The sequence below is a fragment of the Haemaphysalis longicornis genome, unplaced genomic scaffold (genome assembly GCF_048455015.1).
Source record: "Haemaphysalis longicornis isolate Haplotype H1 unplaced genomic scaffold, Haemaphysalis longicornis Haplotype H1 scaffold_4, whole genome shotgun sequence".
NCBI lineage: Eukaryota > Metazoa > Arthropoda > Arachnida > Ixodida > Ixodidae > Haemaphysalis > Haemaphysalis longicornis.
The window spans coordinates 12,375,844-12,395,006 of record NW_027526361.1 but is presented as its reverse complement, the minus strand read 5'-3'; the positions used below and the strand labels follow the sequence as shown (position 1 = coordinate 12,395,006).

The 19,163-nt window shown below is 48.6% G+C and overlaps 1 protein-coding gene across 1 annotated transcript in view; it reads right to left on the bottom strand.

Moving 5' to 3' along the window:
• Positions 1–682: 682 nt before the first annotated feature.
• The window catches only part of LOC144179407 (uncharacterized), a 36,047-nt gene continuing 17,566 nt past the window's right edge, over positions 683–19,163 (bottom strand). The window contains exons 3-7 of the mRNA XM_077707753.1: positions 18,247–18,386; positions 15,634–15,725; positions 14,667–14,944; positions 12,511–12,665; positions 683–2,275 (exon numbers count right to left, since the gene is read on the bottom strand). Of these exons, the coding sequence (XP_077563879.1) occupies positions 2,108–2,275; positions 12,511–12,665; positions 14,667–14,944; positions 15,634–15,725; positions 18,247–18,386 (833 nt within the window). The 3' untranslated portion in view covers positions 683–2,107. The remainder of the gene's footprint in view (positions 2,276–12,510; positions 12,666–14,666; positions 14,945–15,633; positions 15,726–18,246; positions 18,387–19,163) is intronic.

Here is a 19,163-nt window from a genome sequence, read left to right as displayed (position 1 = left end):
TGTGACTGGAGGTAAGGGTTTCCGCACCGAATAAACGAACTGTGGCGACTGTCTTTGAAGCGTTCATATGCTATGGCATCCGCGTCTTCGAAAGGTCGTGGGATTACGTCCAACTCTCGATGAGCATATTTTTGCCCACTCACTTACTTTTATCACAAAAAATTAACGTGCTTCTGTACGTAAAATGGGTGAACCCATCCTCCTATGCTTTCCTCGCAATCTTGACTACTGGCATTATATATATATATATATATATATATATATACGCACACACACACACACTTGGAAAACACTGAACAAAGGTTTTTAAGAAAACCCTTGTTCAGTGTTTTCAAAGTGTCTGCACCCATGTTTTGCCCTATATATATATATATATATATATATATATATATATATATATATATATATATATATATATATATATATATATATATATATATATATATATATATATATATATATATATATATATATATATATATATATATATATATATATATATATATATATATATATATATATATATATATATAGTGAAGGTTAGGTTCTGTTCTCTCTTTTTGCATCCCCGTGCCTTCCCCCGAACCCGAATGAATAAAGGCAAAGACACGACACGTCACGAAGAGAACACAATTTATTTAAAATTTCTTCACTTTGTGCTGTACTTCTGTATTGTCCATGAAGTAGTTTGCACGTTGTGACAATTTTTATTCCAGCTTTTGCCAAAACTGTATGCGCAATGCATTGTTACATTTATTGCTTCACGCATGCAAAAACTCGACTGAAACCATTTACCGAACACGGTACGCATTAAAAAAAAGGCAACTAAAGGTGGAGCCTTGAATGCCAGGGGGGAAAGGTCAGACGTGTACCATTCTTTAGAGTCGTGCCTCATAAATAAAAGTGATGGATCAAAAACACAATTGACAGCGATGTGTGACGATGGTGAGGATGTCGTTGAATAAGTGATTACAGAAACGCTTCGAAATGAGCTGTGGCAGATTCGGCGAAAGAGAAACGGCAACATCGAGAGCGACACTTTGTGTAACGTGCGACAACCCACCTTTGCGGTGGCCCAGTACGGTACATCGGACGGATAAAAAAGCAACGTTAACAGTGGCGCTGTGAATGAAGAAACGTCGCGCCAGGAACAGCTGGCCGAAACTCCCAGTTGTCGCCTCTAACGGATAGCGTGAAACCCTTTTTGTACTGCTGGTTGAGGCAACACCTTGATTGGAGTGGGACTAGCGTAACTTAGCCCGACATGTGGCGGCGGAACGACCTCTGGGCGCACAGGCAAGAACTGGACTGCTGTTCGCCAGAGAAGCGATAACAGCCAAGCGACTAAGCAGCAACCGCTGGCGTAGTCACGTAATTAATGCATGCCATGCGTACTTTTCTGGTGCGCGCCAAAATTTCTAATGACGTTACTGGATGGGCGCTTCCTACCTTCTCGTACGTAGAACGCAGTTCCTAAAGGCAAGTCAGGCGTGAGTGAAATACTCTCGAAAGGAGCGCTTGCATCTCGCGTGCCCCGCAGGAACTCAAAGATACCGAGATCTCTGCTGTGACTGGAAGCATGTGCGCGGACAACGATTCTTGTCACCACCTCCGTGGCCGCCCACTAACGCATCGAGAACGCTCCTTGCCAAAGCTGAACAAAAAAAAAAAAGGAGAAATGGGTTATGTCACGGCGAAGGGACCGTGACAGGTTACACCGTAACGCCGTGGCGATACGCTTTGTTTCAGCGAGCGAGCTAGGACGACAAGGCGAGCACCTAAAGTGCTCTGCACTTAAAAGAAACGAGACAACGTTGCATGCAACGGAGGAACTTGAGTACGAATTAATTCTGCTGTCTGTGTATGTTCGCGGACGCGTCACAACGGAAAGTGGAGGAGATGAGGTATCGAAGGCCCTGCAGGCTTGAACGCCGCCCGATTAGAGCGGCTGCAAACGTGATTTGTTTCCCTGCTTGTCTTGCCCTCTGATTAAAAAAAATGTTTTACGAGTGAGAACGGCCATTCAGCAATGGCAGCGCACGGGCCTCTTCCTGTGTTAGAGCCCCACTGCAAAGAGGAATGAAGCTTGAGGGCCCGCCAGGAGCGGCTACAGGTTGTTGACGCTGATGATCTGGTTGATCCATCCGATGAAGGCGGACACCTTGACGTAGACGCCCGGCACGTCAGGCCGGCCGCAGCCGAATCCCCAAGACACCAGGCCCGTCAGCTCGTAGAAGCCGTCCACCAGGCACACCATGGGCCCACCGCCGTCACCCTGCGAGTGCGCGGCACACAGACGCTGTGTACATCGCCCGTGGCCAACTACAGGAGCGCGTGCGTCAACTCCGAAATGAGCTGCATGCCTAAGCGGAACTTGCATTTAGTGGTGGTACTCGGGACGAAGAATCGTATATATACGTGTGTGTATATATATATATATATATATATATATATATATATATATATATATATATATATATATATATATATATATATATATATATATATATATATATATATATATATGAGGAGGGGCTCGTTAGGAAATACAGAAAGAAATACCGGCAGTCTACAACGCCAAAGAAGGCATAGGGGAATGATTAGACTATTTTTTACCGATAGTGACATTACAATATTTTTTTGTTATTAATTAAATGAGAAAGAAAGAAAGAAAAACACGCGCCCAGAGTGGGGACCGAACCCACGCCTTTCGATTAGATCTCGAATGCCTTACCAATTCGGCCGAATTGGTAAGGCATTATATGTATATATATATATATATATATATATATATATATATATATATATATATATATATATATGAGGAGGGGCTCGTTAGGAAATACAGAAAGAAATACCGGCAGTCTACAACGCCAAAGAAGGCATAGGGGAATGATTAGACTATTTTTTACCGATAGTGACATTACAATATTTTTTTGTTATTAATTAAATGAGAAAGAAAGAAAGAAAAACACGCGCCCAGAGTGGGGACCGAACCCACGCCTTTCGATTAGATCTCGAATGCCTTACCAATTCGGCCGAATTGGTAAGGCATTATATGTATATATATATATATATATATATATATATATATATATATATATATATATATATATATATATATATATATATATATATAGAGAGAGAGAGAGAGAGAGAGAGAGAGTAACGCTACTCTTTCCCCGATTTGCCTTCAAAGCAGGCTTAATGCAACCATTAAATAAACAGTGAGTGATCACATGACTGTGCGTGTACTGCAATGACGGCGACGACTAGTACCATCCGTTCGGTTAAAACGGGATTCCCTTCCCCGTTTTCATCCTTTGGATAAAAACGAGAAGGGAATATTTACAGCTTTACTTTACACGGACTTTGGACATTTACGAGCAAATGCATACGAACGAACACAGCTGGAGCTCGCTTTTCGACTATATGCAATGCAGCACGTCATAAGAGGAAGACCAAACCCAGCCAACGCTAGCCTTAACTTGTTTCAAAATAAGCATGCAGGTAAATCCGGATAAAAAAAAAGTAATCTTGAGTGGCTCTCCCTTGCGCTTTGATTTCCCCCTGTGCAGCCTTAGCGGGTCTTCTCCAGCTGTAACCAGGCCTCCTGTTTTACTGGAGGAAGATCTTCTTGGATAAAGCCCCTCCCTTTTCTCTACCGTGGATGCGATGCAGGGGACCTACTCCTAGGGCCGTTGTGTGTGTCTTCTTTGCTTTCGTCCTGTCTCAAGCGGTACTTAGCGATGAATGGCGCAGTCTCAGTCCTGAAGAAACTGACTAAGGTTCGTTCGATGATATTTTGTGCCTTCATAATTTCTTTTTAGGAGGGAGTGTTCTTGTGTCTTTTACAGATATAAGTGCTACCAGGAATGAACTAATTCTCGCTACTCGGCTCATGTCAGGCACGGGCCGTTGTCTCTAAACTATTTTCTTGGGCTAAGTAGATTTCCCCGGTGCCCATTGGGGCGGGTATTTATTAGGGCTACTTTTTGCCCGCAGTCGATACACGAAATGTTCGCCAGTTATACGGTAGAGTCAATGCATATGACGGTATACTAGTTACACTGGCGCAGTCAGTATAACTGTAAAATAAAGAAAAAAACGGCCTAAATGTTCCGGCTGTTCACTTGTATCTCGGGCCCGAATTCAGTGCGGGCTCCCGGGCTAGCCACACGGTTTTCATGAGCGTTGTCGCCGGGAGCCCGGCCGCGTGACGAGATAAGTCGGTTCTCGCGATACGGCCCCGTGGCGTCGACGACCTCGGCTCGCTCGGTCGAAGGCGCAGTGACTCCGCGACCAGACGACGCCGTATGCATATCGCAATGACGCGACCACATCGCGATCGAAATGGCACGCTGGCGACTATTCGGCTGCCGGCCATTTCGCATCAAATCGGACAGGGTTTGAAATATGCACGAACACTTCGGCGGTTTTTCAGGGTAAAAAAAGCGATGGTATATCCCAACTCCCGGCACTCAGTGAGACAGCATATTATTTGTTGCTGCAACTTGTGACCGAGCCACAATTTCGAGGTACTCGTCAATTTCAGATTCCTCCTTTCGCTAAGGATATTACACCGTGTATCGTTTCACCCTAATGGCTAGGCAGGAACCGAACACAAACTACGTACAGGTGCCTCAACAAGTAATCGAAGAATGGTTTCGTGAAATTAGAATAATTTCTATTTTGTGCGGCTGCATGAATAGGCAGAATATGTGCGGCCCGATTTTATTTTAGAATGACTTCCTCGAAAAGTCACTTAGAGGTCGCTGGCTAGGCGCATGGCGGAGAAATCCCCTCGAAATCTCCAACCCGTGCTCCGTTTACTTTTGGGGGCACCTGTACGTTTTACGCACAGCAAATATTTACGGACAAATTGAATGACCAAACAACGAAAAACCCAAGGGACCCTACCCCTTCCGCTCGCCGAATACAAATATTTCTTCGGGGAGGGAACGAACAAAGTAAAAATAAAAACAAGCAAAAGGCTGCTCGAGCATCATTGGTCGAAATTGACGTCACGTGAACCCCTATTGGCCCGTTATTGCACCACGTACACGCCGAAAGTCGCCGCGGAGCCAGAGATGATTATGCAGTTGGGTAAGCAAACGGCTAATCCGCATGTCGATGGGGATAAGAAGAAAGTGAGTGCCGAGAGTAGAGGACTCCTCCCTCCATTGTCGCTCCGCGGCGAGAAAACAAAGAAAAGGCAGTGTAATCTTTTTTTTCGAGGAGAAGGAAACTGAACGGGGGAAAAAATAGAAACACGCAGCCCGGTGCCAAACCTTACTGCACTCCTCCAGCCACGTGCTCGTTGAGTGGCTCACCGCTCGTAATTGGCGATGGCCGTTTACTGACGCATTTAGCCGCCGAAGTATTAGCTATATCCTATTCACACGTGATTTTTTCTCGGGAAGAAATAATTTTTCACAGAATTCAAACAATGTTCTCTAAGAGGCACGCAATCACTTCGGTTCAGCAGTAATAATAATATACAGCATATATATATATATATATATATATATATATATATATATATATATATATATATATATATATATATATATATATATATATATATATATATATATATATATATATATACAAACCGGTATTCTGGAGGCCGTGGGTTCGGATCCCACCTGGCGGGCATTTTTTCTCCACTTTCTTTCTTTCCAAATTCTTTATCTGTTTCAATGACCTACCATAACCTTGCTTTCCGATGTTTTCTTGACTGCCAAACTTCATTTCTGTAATATTTTCAACGAGCCCTCATTTCCTATTCTTATTCGCTATATATATATATATATATATATATATATATATATATATATATATATATATATATATATATATATATATAGTATAAGTAAAGAGTCGGATACACAGCAAGAACAATAACAACGAATGTTTACTTATGTAGCGGCAACGGGACGTGCCTTCATCAGAATACAGTTACATGATTTTGCAACTGTAACTGTACTCTCATCATGTAACTGCACTCTAATGAAGACAAGTCCCGTTGCCGCTACGTAAGTAAACATTCTTTGTTATTGTTCTTGCTGTGTATCCGACTCTTTACTTATACTATTTCTGCGCGCTTTGTGAGTTTTATCTCTCTCTCTCTCTCTCTCTCTATATATATATATATATATATATATATATATATAACCATATGTGCCTAGATACAAACAATATGAAAACATATCTAGTATACATAGCAAGTAGTTTACTAGCGCTTATGTGCTCTTTCAGCCGTGGCCCTTTCAATGTATTTTTTCTAACCTCAAGGTTTATTCAGACAACCGTTGTGCCTTTTAATTACTCCGAAGTTTGGAGTAGCCAGCCCCTTCTTATGTTGGAGCTGAACTGTCCAATAAATCATTATTTATCTCTCGCTCATTTCGGTCGAAAAGCTGTTCACTCGTAATTTGAATTGGTTCGCTGGTTCACTGTCCACGGTGCGCTGGTGTTTCCCATTTAAAAGACGCTAATCCCTTACAAACGAACAACCCGAAGATCGGCTGAGCATGGCACGATGCGGAATCGCGGGGAAGCAAGGGACCCGACCCATTCCTCTCAAGAGTCCTTACTGCTTTCCACGCGCCTTGAACTTTCGTTCCAAGACCCCACGAGTCTACGATGATGATGATGCGACCCGAGCGAGAGAGTGGCGCATGACGCGATGCCGTGAGAGAAAGTTTGGAATTGCTGGCGCTGAGGGGTCGCCGCAGAGGAAGTACGAAGGATTGGCTCAACCGCTACCTGCATGGCTGTGAGGTCCACGTTCCGGGTGAACGGGGAAGGTCGCCGACCGCCGTGGTGCGCGATTGCGTCAGCGCGGAAGCCAGGCAGCCGGCCTTGCCTTGAAGACGTATACGATTCTCCGTCTTGCTCGCGCGTTCGTGCGCTATCGTGCCGAGTCCGCACGGTAGATACGGATGACTATGCTGTAGCAACTGCCAAATGCGAGTGAGGATGATACGGAGCCCTGCATGTCGCGATGCCGCTGTAGGCACATCCCTTGCAAAGCAGGGGTGGCTCCACAGGTATATCTTTCGGGACGTAACGGGTGACTCGAAAGGGAATGTCCAGGATAGAAGGAGGATGACGCGCACCACCGGCGTACGAGGGAAGGGGGAGGGGGCGTGCGTGTAGACCGGGCCGCTCACTCACTAGTTCTATCATCAAATATCGACTACTAATAATTGTTTTTACGTCGCAAGCTGCGAACCTTCTATACATGTTTCGATGTCTGCTCTCAAAGCATTTTTGCAGTTTTTCAGAGAAAAAAAAATGAGCAATACAGTCGGAAGGGCTTTTTGTTTTCCATTTCTAATTCATAAGAAGGTTACAAGAGCAGATATATCCAGACGAGAGTCCCAAAGTTGATATATTATTCATAGAAAAAATACACTGAATGCAGCAAGAGACGGATTGCATAGTTACAAATCTCAGCGTTACAATTAGTTAAAGTAACAGCAGAGCAATTAGAACCAAAGGAACTCATGTTATAACATTACTAGGGCAGACTCCTTGACCCCTTCAAATGACCCCATGTTTTGGCTTTTTAAAATTTTCCTCATTTTGCTTACTTTCTTTCTCGTTCCATAGTCTCTATCCCTTTCACCTTTCACGAATGAATCTCTGCATACGCCATTGACATGCATTGTACGCCACACTGGCTAGCAAGGCACTCTGGGTAGGTAACCGCCCCCCTGCATCTCCTCTCCCACCGTTTGGATGCGCCATTTTTGGTGAAAAATGTAATAGTTATTTCCTGCCATGAGACAGTTGTTAGCGGCCTGCGAAGAATGGAAGGGGTGGGGTGGGGGGGTTGAAAATAGAGGTCTATCGATACTACGGTGATTTAAGCTCTGTATTTAAAGCGATACAAGAGGGGGGTAAGATGCTGCATTGAGCACACGCATGTATTATTTGACGAAAATAAAACATTGCTAAACAACGGATTCATCGAAAACATCCAAATATGCTCGTTTGATTTGACGGACATGTGAGGGAGAATGAATATGGCTGTGTGAAATACGAGCATTGGGTAAAGAAATTGCGTTAAAATAATTAGGCGTGTCTCGGTCCTCAAGATTGGCAATTGCATGGAATCTTTCGCTTGCATGCTTTGCAACGCTTGATTAATGGGACGAGAGCTGAGCACTTGAGAACAGCACCACGAATGTTCTCACGGTGGGTGGCACACGTCACCAAAGGCCAGTCCTGAAGCTGGCACATAATTGACGACTCGGGGCTACGAATCTTTATGGGCGCAGTGCATTTCGTAGAATCTCTCTGTTTCCAGGTCTTACCAGAGGCACTTCTTACTAGACCGGCATTAAAACGTTTTTAGATACCACACGGCAAGCTAGGAGATAAAAAAAAAATCACTCATCTCCACGAAGTGAATCATGGCGAGTGGGCGAAGCCCTGGTGATCGTTCTTACCGTAAATCACCCGTGTGAGTGCTTACTGCTGCTAAAAAGACTCAATGCTCCTCGCGCATGCGCAGCACGCCAGGAACTCTCTCTCTCTCTCTCTCTAACCTTTTGTGAACCTTTTGTTCACAGATGTTTGATTTACACGGTGTTGTGCCGTGAGCACGGACGCCGGACGCCGGACGCACAAGCCTCGGCCTTAAGGTGCTTCGCCCCTAAAAATCCCATTCACGCGTGAGCAGTGTCGTCGAGGAGAAACCACGAGAGCGAGGAAGCGAAGTATCTCACGAAAGGACGGCCGGCGCGCCGCCCCAGGCCACACGTGCGAGGGGGAGCGGGCGACATTGGTGCCCTGGAAACGCGCGGCGCGGCCTTGAATCTCGCTTGCGGCACGTGCAGTTTACAAGGCGCACGAGGCGGCGGCGGCGGCGGCGGGCCGGACCTCGACACAAGCGGCCTCCGCTCTGCAGGGGCACGTCCAACGCATGGCTTCCATAAAGCGGCCGATGACGTCGGGGCGCGCAGTGGGCGCGACACTCCCGGGAATCTGTCTCGGAGTGATGCCACCGGTTTTAATCGCATTTCGCTATCGGCTGCCAGTCGCGCCGCTCGAACAGCGCTTCGTGCACCTTCAATGCACACCTTAGCCTACCTCGGGGAACGGCCCATAAACGGGGAAATATTTTCTACACACGAAGGAGGTTCAACGGCTTTGGGAAGAAGTGTTTAGCGGACTGCATGACGTCACGCAGCCAACCTCCGTTGATTCGGCTCCTTCCGCTCTTTCTCTTTCCACTGAGAGCTGGGCCCGGCATCCGACCTAAACTTTGTGGTGTTGATCTGACCCGCGGTATTATTTCCTTAAACGCTTAACTTAGGAAACCGGTCTGTTCGTCTGTAACGCTTGGTGAATCACACTCGCGCCGCACGAGAGAAATGCTATTAATAAAGGGCCCGAGGGCCATCATAACTTATATTTGCCGTCGAAAAATGTCTTCCCAGCAATGCGTTTGTGTATAGTAACAAAACCGACTTTATGGAGGCCTAACGCATAATTATAGGCATGGGGCTTTATGGAGGTAGTTATAAAACTTCCAGACCTCCACATTTTCATAAAAGACCTCTCATCTTGCCGCTGCAGGAAAATGACTCCCAAGCAAAACATTTCAGTACGGTAGTGAAGCCGACTTTAACGAGTCTCGGCATATAGCGTTTAGTAGGAATACAGCGGCTCTTATGGAGGTATTCAATAAAAGGCCCTAAGGCTTTCCCGTTCTTATATAGCGCCTAGAATCATATTCTCTCAGCAACGCGCGTGTGCGTAGCAGTGAAGCGAACTCTGGAGAGGCTTAAGAGCAGAGTAAGCATTTGTTCGACAACTCCCACTAGGCAGTGTCTGAAATGTTTTTAAAATTTGGTCGCGAATAGCTTTGCACCCGTTTGAAGTCACAGTATGGTGGCTGTAGTGTCGGTCCGTCTTAATGTTGAGAGAAAATCCGGTGCGTCGCAAGGGACTCCTGGCGGACCTTTCACATCGACAAAAAAAATTACCATCCCTTCGTAAAGAAAGCTGAGAGAAGCGCGAAAGCATTCACCTTCGCTAAAAGTGCGTCCAATCGGTCGTTGAACCTTCAAAGGCGCAAATCGCAGACGAAGAACGAACCCGTGCGACGATTTTTGGTGAACTAAGTGAGCGCATCTACAAACGATCTGAATCCCGGTACGTAGTTTATGAGATAAACGTATAATATATTGTGCTTCTTCATGGTCGATGATGAGTGTGTTAGAACCGTTCCCTTTTCGCAATTTCTCAAGTAGCCGGTTTGGCGGCACAATAGAAGCGCTGTGTGTCCAGAGTTCTTATCAGAGCTTTTAGGTCGACCGACCAGTCTATGGGTAAATGCATTAGTATCGGTCCCACTAAGAAAGCTTTCGCTTTAAGAAATCAGTTGCATGAAGGGTCGGAGCAAAACCTGTAATTTATCTCGTTTCTCCAGCGGTATACGGTTCACGTTGGAGACTGATTGATTCAAAGTCGGCCACAGCGATGGCATACCTGGTTTTGTTAGCTGCTTCGAGAAACGCGAGGTTTGTGCCTTGTTAATATGCTGATATTCTTCAACGAAATGCATCAGTACTTTTAGCTCCTCTTTGTCGCGACACACAGAGCTTCTTACAACGCGTACGCCACAGTGGGGAAGCAGACGGCTGATAGTAGCGGACGCTGGTCGTTAAGATAACGGTGCGTGCGTGGCCGACAGCGGGCTAGGAAATGAAGAAATAAAAATCACACGAGGAAAACATGCTTAGTTAGTGGCAATAGTGCGTCGCTTTACATTTTTGATTGATTGATTGTAGGGTTTAACGCGTCGACGCACCGCAGGCGATGAGGCGCGCCGTAGTGGAGGGCTCCGGTTTAATTTTGACCCCCCTGGGGATCTTTAACGTGCGCCGAAATATCGAACACACGGGCGTTTTCGCTTTTCGCCTCCATCAGAAAAGCGGCCGCCGCGGCCGGGAATCGAACCCGCGTCCCCGTGCTCAGCAGCACAACGCCTTAGCCACTGAGCCACCGCGGCGGGTCGCTTTACATTCTTGGGTTATGGGATCTGTACTCAAATTATGGGATGTTACGCGCGCTACACCTTCGGAATAATTTCGACCACCTGGAATTCTTTGACGTGCGCCGAAATCTCGATACACGGGCGTTTTCGTTTCTCACCTTCGTCAGAAAAGCGCCGCCGCCGCCGCCCATTCTCGACTTTGTAAATTTCCACTGAATCCGCCCTTTGTATAACGTAAGCGATCGGCGATGTATGCAGATGGGATAAAACACCATGTAAGTTGACGCTTACGTTACAAAACTTTCTACAAATTTATCAACTGTTGGGCTCACAAAGTATAAAAACAGCCGCCACGCATTCCAAAATTAAATACGTGAGTCAGCCAATAAAAAAATGCACATATTATTGTCGTCAAAATTATCGCAATATGCCACCGATCTAACATTGACAGGAATACCAGCAAACAGCGAACATCACACAATCCTCTGTGCTAATGTACCCGACTGTAATCTTAATTCCTTAAATGTATAAATTGAGTGTGTGTGTGTGTGTGCGTGCACGTGCGCGCATGCGTGCGTGCTTACGTGTGTGTGAGTGCGTGTGCGTGCCTGCGAGCACGCGCGTGTGCGGTGGTACTATGTACTTTGTGACCCCTGCACTTCATAACCAGTCTCCATGTTTTACCGTTTGTTTATCTGTGTGTCGCCCTGTCCTTTTCGTGTGCACCACCCAAGAAGGCCTAGTGCTGTTGGTGGGCACCACCCAATAAACAACAATAAACAACAATTCAAGCAAAGCTTGCATTGGCTGCATTGCGCCGTCGGTGGTGGCGTGCGGCGAAACCAACCCCGTCAAAACAGACAAAAGTACCCAACACCACACAAAACACTCACTCGTCGGGAATCCGCTGTACTAAGGCAAATTCAAACAAACACGCTACCTACTGTACACCTAACACACCGATTTCAACGATTACCGGGTACCCCCAAGTGTCCTAACTGCGGGGACTACCCTAGCATCTATCACACTCTCTGGACATGCACACAGAACCCTAACCTTTCCCCCATACCCAATCCTACCCCCACTTCATGGGAAAGAAGGCTGGCCGACTCTAGCGCGGAAGTGCAAAGAACACTCATTGAACGCGCAGAGAAGGCCCTGTCGGCTATCCCGGGAGCTCCGGACTAGGGGATCCTTGCAAAAATAAAGTTTTCTTCTTCTTCTTCGGCAACGGAAAGAAGTCGACGCTAGGCGGGCCGAAAGTGAAAACGATAGCGGCAGAAAACGAGCGACCTCCAAGGCGCACGAAAGAAACTGATGAGGTGCTCAGCAGTGCGACAAATCGGAAGACGCAATCGTGATTGAAAAGAAGATCGTGAGCCGGATGACCGCACGCAACGCCACCCACGTGACCGCTTCGGCTAAAGTAGCGGGCGTCGCTACCGTTCTCTCACCCGCTGCATGCTCGGGCGTTCTAATGGCGTCCTTCTCACCTGGCAGGCGTCGTTGCCCTTCTCTCCTCCTGCGCAGTAGGAGCTGGCGGGCATCAGGAACTGCTTCTCGGTCACCGCGTTGATCTTGGCCGTGCACTCGCGGTCCCCGACCACGGGAAGTACGGCTTCACGAACGCGCAGGGCGATGGGGCCGCCTGCGTTGTTCACCCGCCCACGCGGTGGCCGTTACCCTTAGGAACAATACAGGGCGAGCCAACGTTACTAGTAACGTTGGGGCGAGCAGTGGGCGGGAATTCAGAATGACCAGTCTAGACCATTGCTCTCCAGCGGCGAGCGGGTCATACTACAGCCACGGCGGCCATACGTGATTTACGTCGAGTAAATAACAACTCGTCTCTCTCGAGGGGCATTCACCAGATACTCGATACGTACACCTGCCCTCTCCGGCTGTCATGGGTCCGGCGCAATACGCTTCCAGCTCACATTGCGGCGGATAGTACCTGCCACCAAACATTCGCTCTACGACCATTGCCATCACTGACAATCGATTCCCAGAACATTTTCTCCAATGAAAGAACATCTCCGTCGCGCCACACGTGCTCTCACCGCACCATGTAGGGCGGACCTCCCCAGTAGATTCACTAACTGGGAGGAAGTCTTGCTTCGAAGACTACGTGTTGGTGTAGCCCTCTCTACCGCTGTTACCCGGCAGTGGTCACCACGCTATCATTCCCTGGTCATTGAGAACTGCCTATTCTGCACAGCTTCTGCCAAAGATGCTGATACAGAACACCTGCTGTGGACGTGTCCTTGATTGGAAGAGGCGAGGATGCACAGGCCTCTGGATGTACAAAACGCACAGGCCTTCGAGGCACAGGCGTCCATCCTGACAGACCACCTGACCTCCATCGGTGGATATGCGGACCCCAACACCACTTCCTTCTTTCCTCCGCGAAACGGGCGTTGACGTGTACTGTCGTGATAAATTGAAATACGAACAACGGTGTGCGTGGTTTTCAGCGCATGCTGCGCTCCCTGGCGACGAGCTGTGTATGCACAGCAGCCATAAGGTTAAGAAATCCCTCTGGTAACTTATTCTTACTGCGCAGGTGCAGCCCTTCACTTAGAATGCAGGTCATATATTAAAAGCCACGCGCACCGTTGTTCGTATTTTATCACGATAGTACTTGCAATGTAGGCTTTATGCTATACGGCACACTATCGCAATTAAAATAATCCCTCCCTCCTACAGTGGACAGATTAACCAAAACCAGAACAAAAGCGAGAATCGAGGGTTAGTAATTGGATCCACCTTCTTTGCATTATGGTTGGCCGTCATGCGTTCTGGTCACACGCGTGCAGCCCACGTCCTTTTATATGCTGCAGACACCAGGTTGCAGCATTTCGTTTTTAACAATTGAACACGTTGTCTTGACCCAGCATTGCCTAAAATATTTGAGCAGTTTTTTTTAAGTCCCTATACCTGTTTTTACTTTGAATCAATTTGACAGCATTTGAGTTCGAGGTACTTCCTTCAGGGCAGCGCATGTGGCTGACGCGTTCTTGCAAGCGCAACACGAGTCAGTACGTCAGTTTAGCACAGCTCCAACTCGTAGAGAAACGAAGACTTGTCCAACCTGCGAAAGAATAAAGATGCTTGCTACTCATGTGCTCGTTAGCGCCTATACCCCTGAAAAACGACAAAAACCTTAGTCCTGGCTCGTACACAGCGTACTCCTAACCGCTTATCTTTGGTTTCATATCGGAGATGAGCGATTGTAAAGCAATCTTGCGTTCAGCTGCGGAGCAGAAAAGTATCGCAGTAATCTTGGGGAGCTATCGGACCCCAAGCGTGCTGCATTTTGCACTCCGAACGCGTGGGAATGTGCGCCTGCCCGGGCACGAGCCTACCGCCGAAGTCGTCTTTGGCGTGTCGCGGACCGGAAAAGGCGCCAAGCGAGTTGTGCCTGTCGTCCCTCCTAAGGCCCCTCCATCCCGTCCACGGCAACTTTTTCGTCCACGTGGACAGCGGGCGCGAGCAGTTTGGAGGGTGGCTCCGACCACTGGTCAGAGCGCTTCACCACCACAATACCCGCTATGCTGTGGTGCACCCTTTACAGGCGGCAGGTCTGTTATGAGGGGTTAGAAGGCCAACCGGCCAGACGGTGCCCACTTCGTGCGGCACGTATACGCACCTTCTCCGAGGTACCCGTATCCGGTGACGGTGCAGCGGTTGCCGGGAGTGGCCGCGGCGCCCCTGGCCGGCAGGCAGACGGGGCAGACGCGGGAGTTGAGCTGCACGGGCTCCTGCAGCTTGAGCAGCGCGATGTCGTTGTCCAGGCTCTGTCCGTTGTGGTTGTGGTGGATGTAGGTGGTGGCCACGCGCCGGGTCTGGGCCCCCGGATGCGCGCGCTCGCTGCCCAGGTCGTGGTCTCCCACGCGCACGAACACCGGCTCGCCGTTGCGAACCAGGCTGCGCGAGACGACCAGTGCGTCGGCCCTCATCCTACGGCCGCACTTAACACGACGTCACGGCGGTGAAGACGGCCGGCGCCACAGGGCGAAGCTATAGCATGCCAGTATGTTCTGTAGGCCTGCCCTGTATACATAACGAGGCGCGCTTTATATACGCGTGGACATTCGGCAGAACTTCTTAACATCGCGCGGCACTCAGCTGGGCACGTGTTATATCTCGTTCGTGTGAAATATATTTGTAAAGTAGTGAGCGTGTTTTAGAGCTATTCGTGTTCTTCTCGCATCCCGTCAATGCCCCGACTTGTATTTGACATAGTATAGCTTTTATAAGAATTGTGTTGCTGAGTTCAGGGAGTGGTCTTATTCTCTACGCTGAAGGGGGAGCCAGGCACCAATGCGCCACCCCCCCCCCCCCTCCTTCACTTCTTTTTCTTCATCACTGATAATCGGCGTATTATTTGTTCCCAATAGAAACACTAAATAATCGATTGTGATGAGGGCAGGCAGGAAAAAATGCAGTGGTAAACTTTGAAATGGGTAGTAAGAATAAGTAGTCAAGTAGCCATTCGTTCCGCGCATAGGTAGTCAGTTGTTGCGCAAGAACTTTGAGTCGTGAATAGCGCGCGCACGATGTAGTACCTAGCAGGCAACCGCACACATACATGGCGTGCCACACCGTGCACGTACCTGGTGACGCAGTGCGCGGCGGTGAGCACCCACAGTGATCCGATCAGGGCGCCCCCGCACAGGTACTGGTTCTGCGAGTTCACCAGCGCCGCCTGCGGGCGTGGGAAAGCCGAGGCACGCACTCAACGACACGTCTTGACCACGTTGCAGTGCAGGTGGTAAACAAATGCACTCACCGAGAATGGCCTAGAAACCTTTCCAAGAAATGTTCATTCTGGCTCATGGTACAATACTCAATTGATTGAGGGACCCTGCAACACTCTTTGAGCAGTGCAAGTAAACCTGCGAGACGTTTAGCTTACACTGCCAGGAATACCTGAGCCAAATATTACACGTGTGCACGTGAAGCGCTGAGCGCGCACATCGCTGTGAAAGACGCGGAAAAACCGACCGCACTCTCTTCAGTTCTTCTCATTATGCACCCCTGGCATAGCCTAAACGACGTCATTGAGGCCATGGCTGTCCATTGGCCGTCACTGGTCAACTTCGCGGCTTTTCTCGCATTTCCTGTGACGATCCGTCATCGTCGGCGCTGTACGAACCTCTTCTATGCCTGAACCTGTACGCACAATTTTGCCGTTTCTTTTGTGTTTTGAGTGCGCGCGGAGTTTGAGAGATGAGCTCAATACTTCCCTTTCAACCAGACCACTCGACAAGAAACGTTTATTGCTTCAAAAACGCCCTACCAGCTCGAGCGCGCGCTTGGGAGCAGGCAGCCATGCCTGCTTTTTTGTGGCACCAGACAGGAAATAGACCCCTCCACGTTGCGGAGAAAATGAGAAAACTCCCCGGCCTGTGGGCCGCGGAAGAGAAGGCTGCGAGCCGTCCCCCTCTCCGGGAGAAAGCGCGCAGCTTTCGTCGCGTTGGCCGCGGTCGAGTTGAGAGGGAACGATTATGCGCGATTTCTCATCGCGCGTAGTTTCAGTGATAGTGAACTGATTTTCATACTTCTTGCGGGAGGAGATTGCTGGGACAATCAACTTTACCCCAAAATACATTCCTAGTAGTCGATGGTAAGTGCTACAGGGCCCCTTTAACGCGCCGACGCAAAGCAGGCGATGAGGCGCGCCGTAGTGGAGGGCTCCTGATTAATTTTGACCACCTTTTGATCTTTAACGTGCGCCAAAATCTCGCACACACGGGAGTTTTCGCTTTTAGCCTTCATCAGAAAAGCGGCCGCCGCGGCCGGGAATCGAACCCGCGTCCTCGTGCTCAGCAGCACAACGCCTTAGCCACTGAGCCACCGCGGTGGGTAGCGTACAGTACTCGTGGCATCCGGTGTGGTATGCTTCATACCGGAGTAGTTTTACTGCTTCCTAGGGCGACGTATTTTTTGCAGTGTTGGCACTAAAGATAGAAGCTTGATGCGTACGATGTATTTGCTTTTAAACCCACTGCGGTGGCTCAGTGGCTAAGGCGTTGTGTCGCCTTACTGAGCCCAAGGACGTGGGTTCGATTACCGGCCGCGGTGGCCGCTTTTAAGATGAAGGCGAAAAGCGAAAACGCCCGTTTGTTCGAGATTTCAATTCACTTTAAAGATCCCCAGGCGGTCAGCATCACTCCGGAGCCCCCCATTACAGCGCGCCTCACCGCCTAGAGGACGCTTAGGCGCGTTAAACCCCACAATGAATCAACTTGCTTTCAAAAATATCCCATCTAGTTTGCTGAGGGAGCAAATTTATGCGAAAATTTCTGAATATATGAAAAGGAATAAGTCGGGCAAATTGAGAGGTTATGCGGCCTCCTATTACATTGCCCCTGTGAGATTGTATGTGCGTGGCGAAAAACAATTAAGCGACTGTAACGATGCTCCCCAATGCGAGACTCCTGCGCAGCTACTAGGTGCGTTTACTTTGCGAAATACCCACTCCCAAGGCAAATAATTTAACAGGAACACGAATGTGTGCAGGGTTACTGGTCCCTCTTTTTTGTACTATGATTAAAAGAACACTATGAGTATACCAGTGCGGACAGTGGGTTGCGCGGCACATTTAAAACTGAATGAATTGTGTCGCTATTGCCTTACTAATGAAGAGATCGCGGGAGGGAACTCTCGGGTGATGCATGGACGCGTTTTACGGCAGCGTTTCCATTAAAACTGACCGCAAAAAATTAACAGAGTAACAGAGCGCTAGTCGATCTATTATTGCATTTAAAAAAGACCGAAAAGAGCTGCCCCATCTCCATGCAAACATAGCCCCGTGTAGCTGACGCACATATTCCACCTCGCTTCGTAGTGTGGCATGCCTCCGTGCTCTCACTTGTCCACCTTCACAGGGAGGGGTTAAGCTGAAATTTCTCCCCTAATTCTCGCTGTCACTACGCATCCGTATTTCACAATTACGTATTCACAAAAATTAGCGACATCAGACACGGCGATGTTGTGCTCTGGTGCACACGCAACAAGTCTGTGATTCCCATCAAACATCATTACCCTCCGGCTTCCGCACCACCAATGCATTATTCCACACTGATTATACCCTCGACGCTGGTTAAAACGAGGTCTTCCTTTGCAAGCTACGCCAGCTCTGCCCTTTTCTACCTCGCACATGCGCGCGCGCGGACGCGTGCCCGCATTTTCTGCTCTGCACGCACGGGTGTGCAGCCGCTCACCTGCCAGCACCACTCGCCGGGCAGCGAGTCCTTGCCGCCCGTGATGCGGGCTGCGTGTCGCCGGTCCGGGCCAGAGGTCCCCTTGATGCCGCACGTGGAGGGGCGCGCAGGGCGACGGCCCTTGGCCACCGAGGGGGCCCCTGAGACGAGACAGAGGGGGGGACACTGGTTAGTTGCTTTTTGAAAGGGGCGAAGCCCCTTATGGCGTCTCCTAGGCGTCGTCGTAATCATGGTTTCATGTAGTCACGGTACTAAAACACCGGGAAACTCGTTTACGCCTCGCTCTAGAATGTAATGAGTGCTAAAAGAACGCCGGGACGATCTTTTACGCCTCGCGCTAGACAGCTTAGTGCTTCCAAGACAAGAGACTTTCACAGCAAAGCTGTATACCGGTACTTCCAGCGGTTTTATCTCCGTTGGCAAAACCGCCAAGGCGCCAAGAATACACTGCATGCTACGCCCCTCCCCAGGTTTCCGTTAGTGGAGATGGCCCGGAATTTTTTCGCATAAGTAGCACCAGTGACGGCCGCGCCTTCGGTTTAAAAGGTCGACAAAAGCCCAAAAATAGAAAGCCATTTTTGTCGTGCATGATGGGGGGCTTACGAATCTGGCCAGCGCAATTTACGGTCGAACAGCTTCTTGTACTTAAAAACAAGAAGCTGAACGCGGCAACACTTCCCCCCCCGCCGCCTTATTAACTTAATGTTGGAAAAATAAAAAAAGTGTCCGTCAGCGCAATGCGTGTCTATATTGAGCTACCATTTGTCTTTACTTTGAAGCTTCACTCACGAAAATAAAAAATCCCTATTCCAGAAATTTCCGCCGTCAGTGCACACCAGCTTCGCCCCGTTGCCTACAGGGTTATATCACAAATAACCAGCACAGTAATTTAGTTAGCAAGCTGAAATGCGCTATAT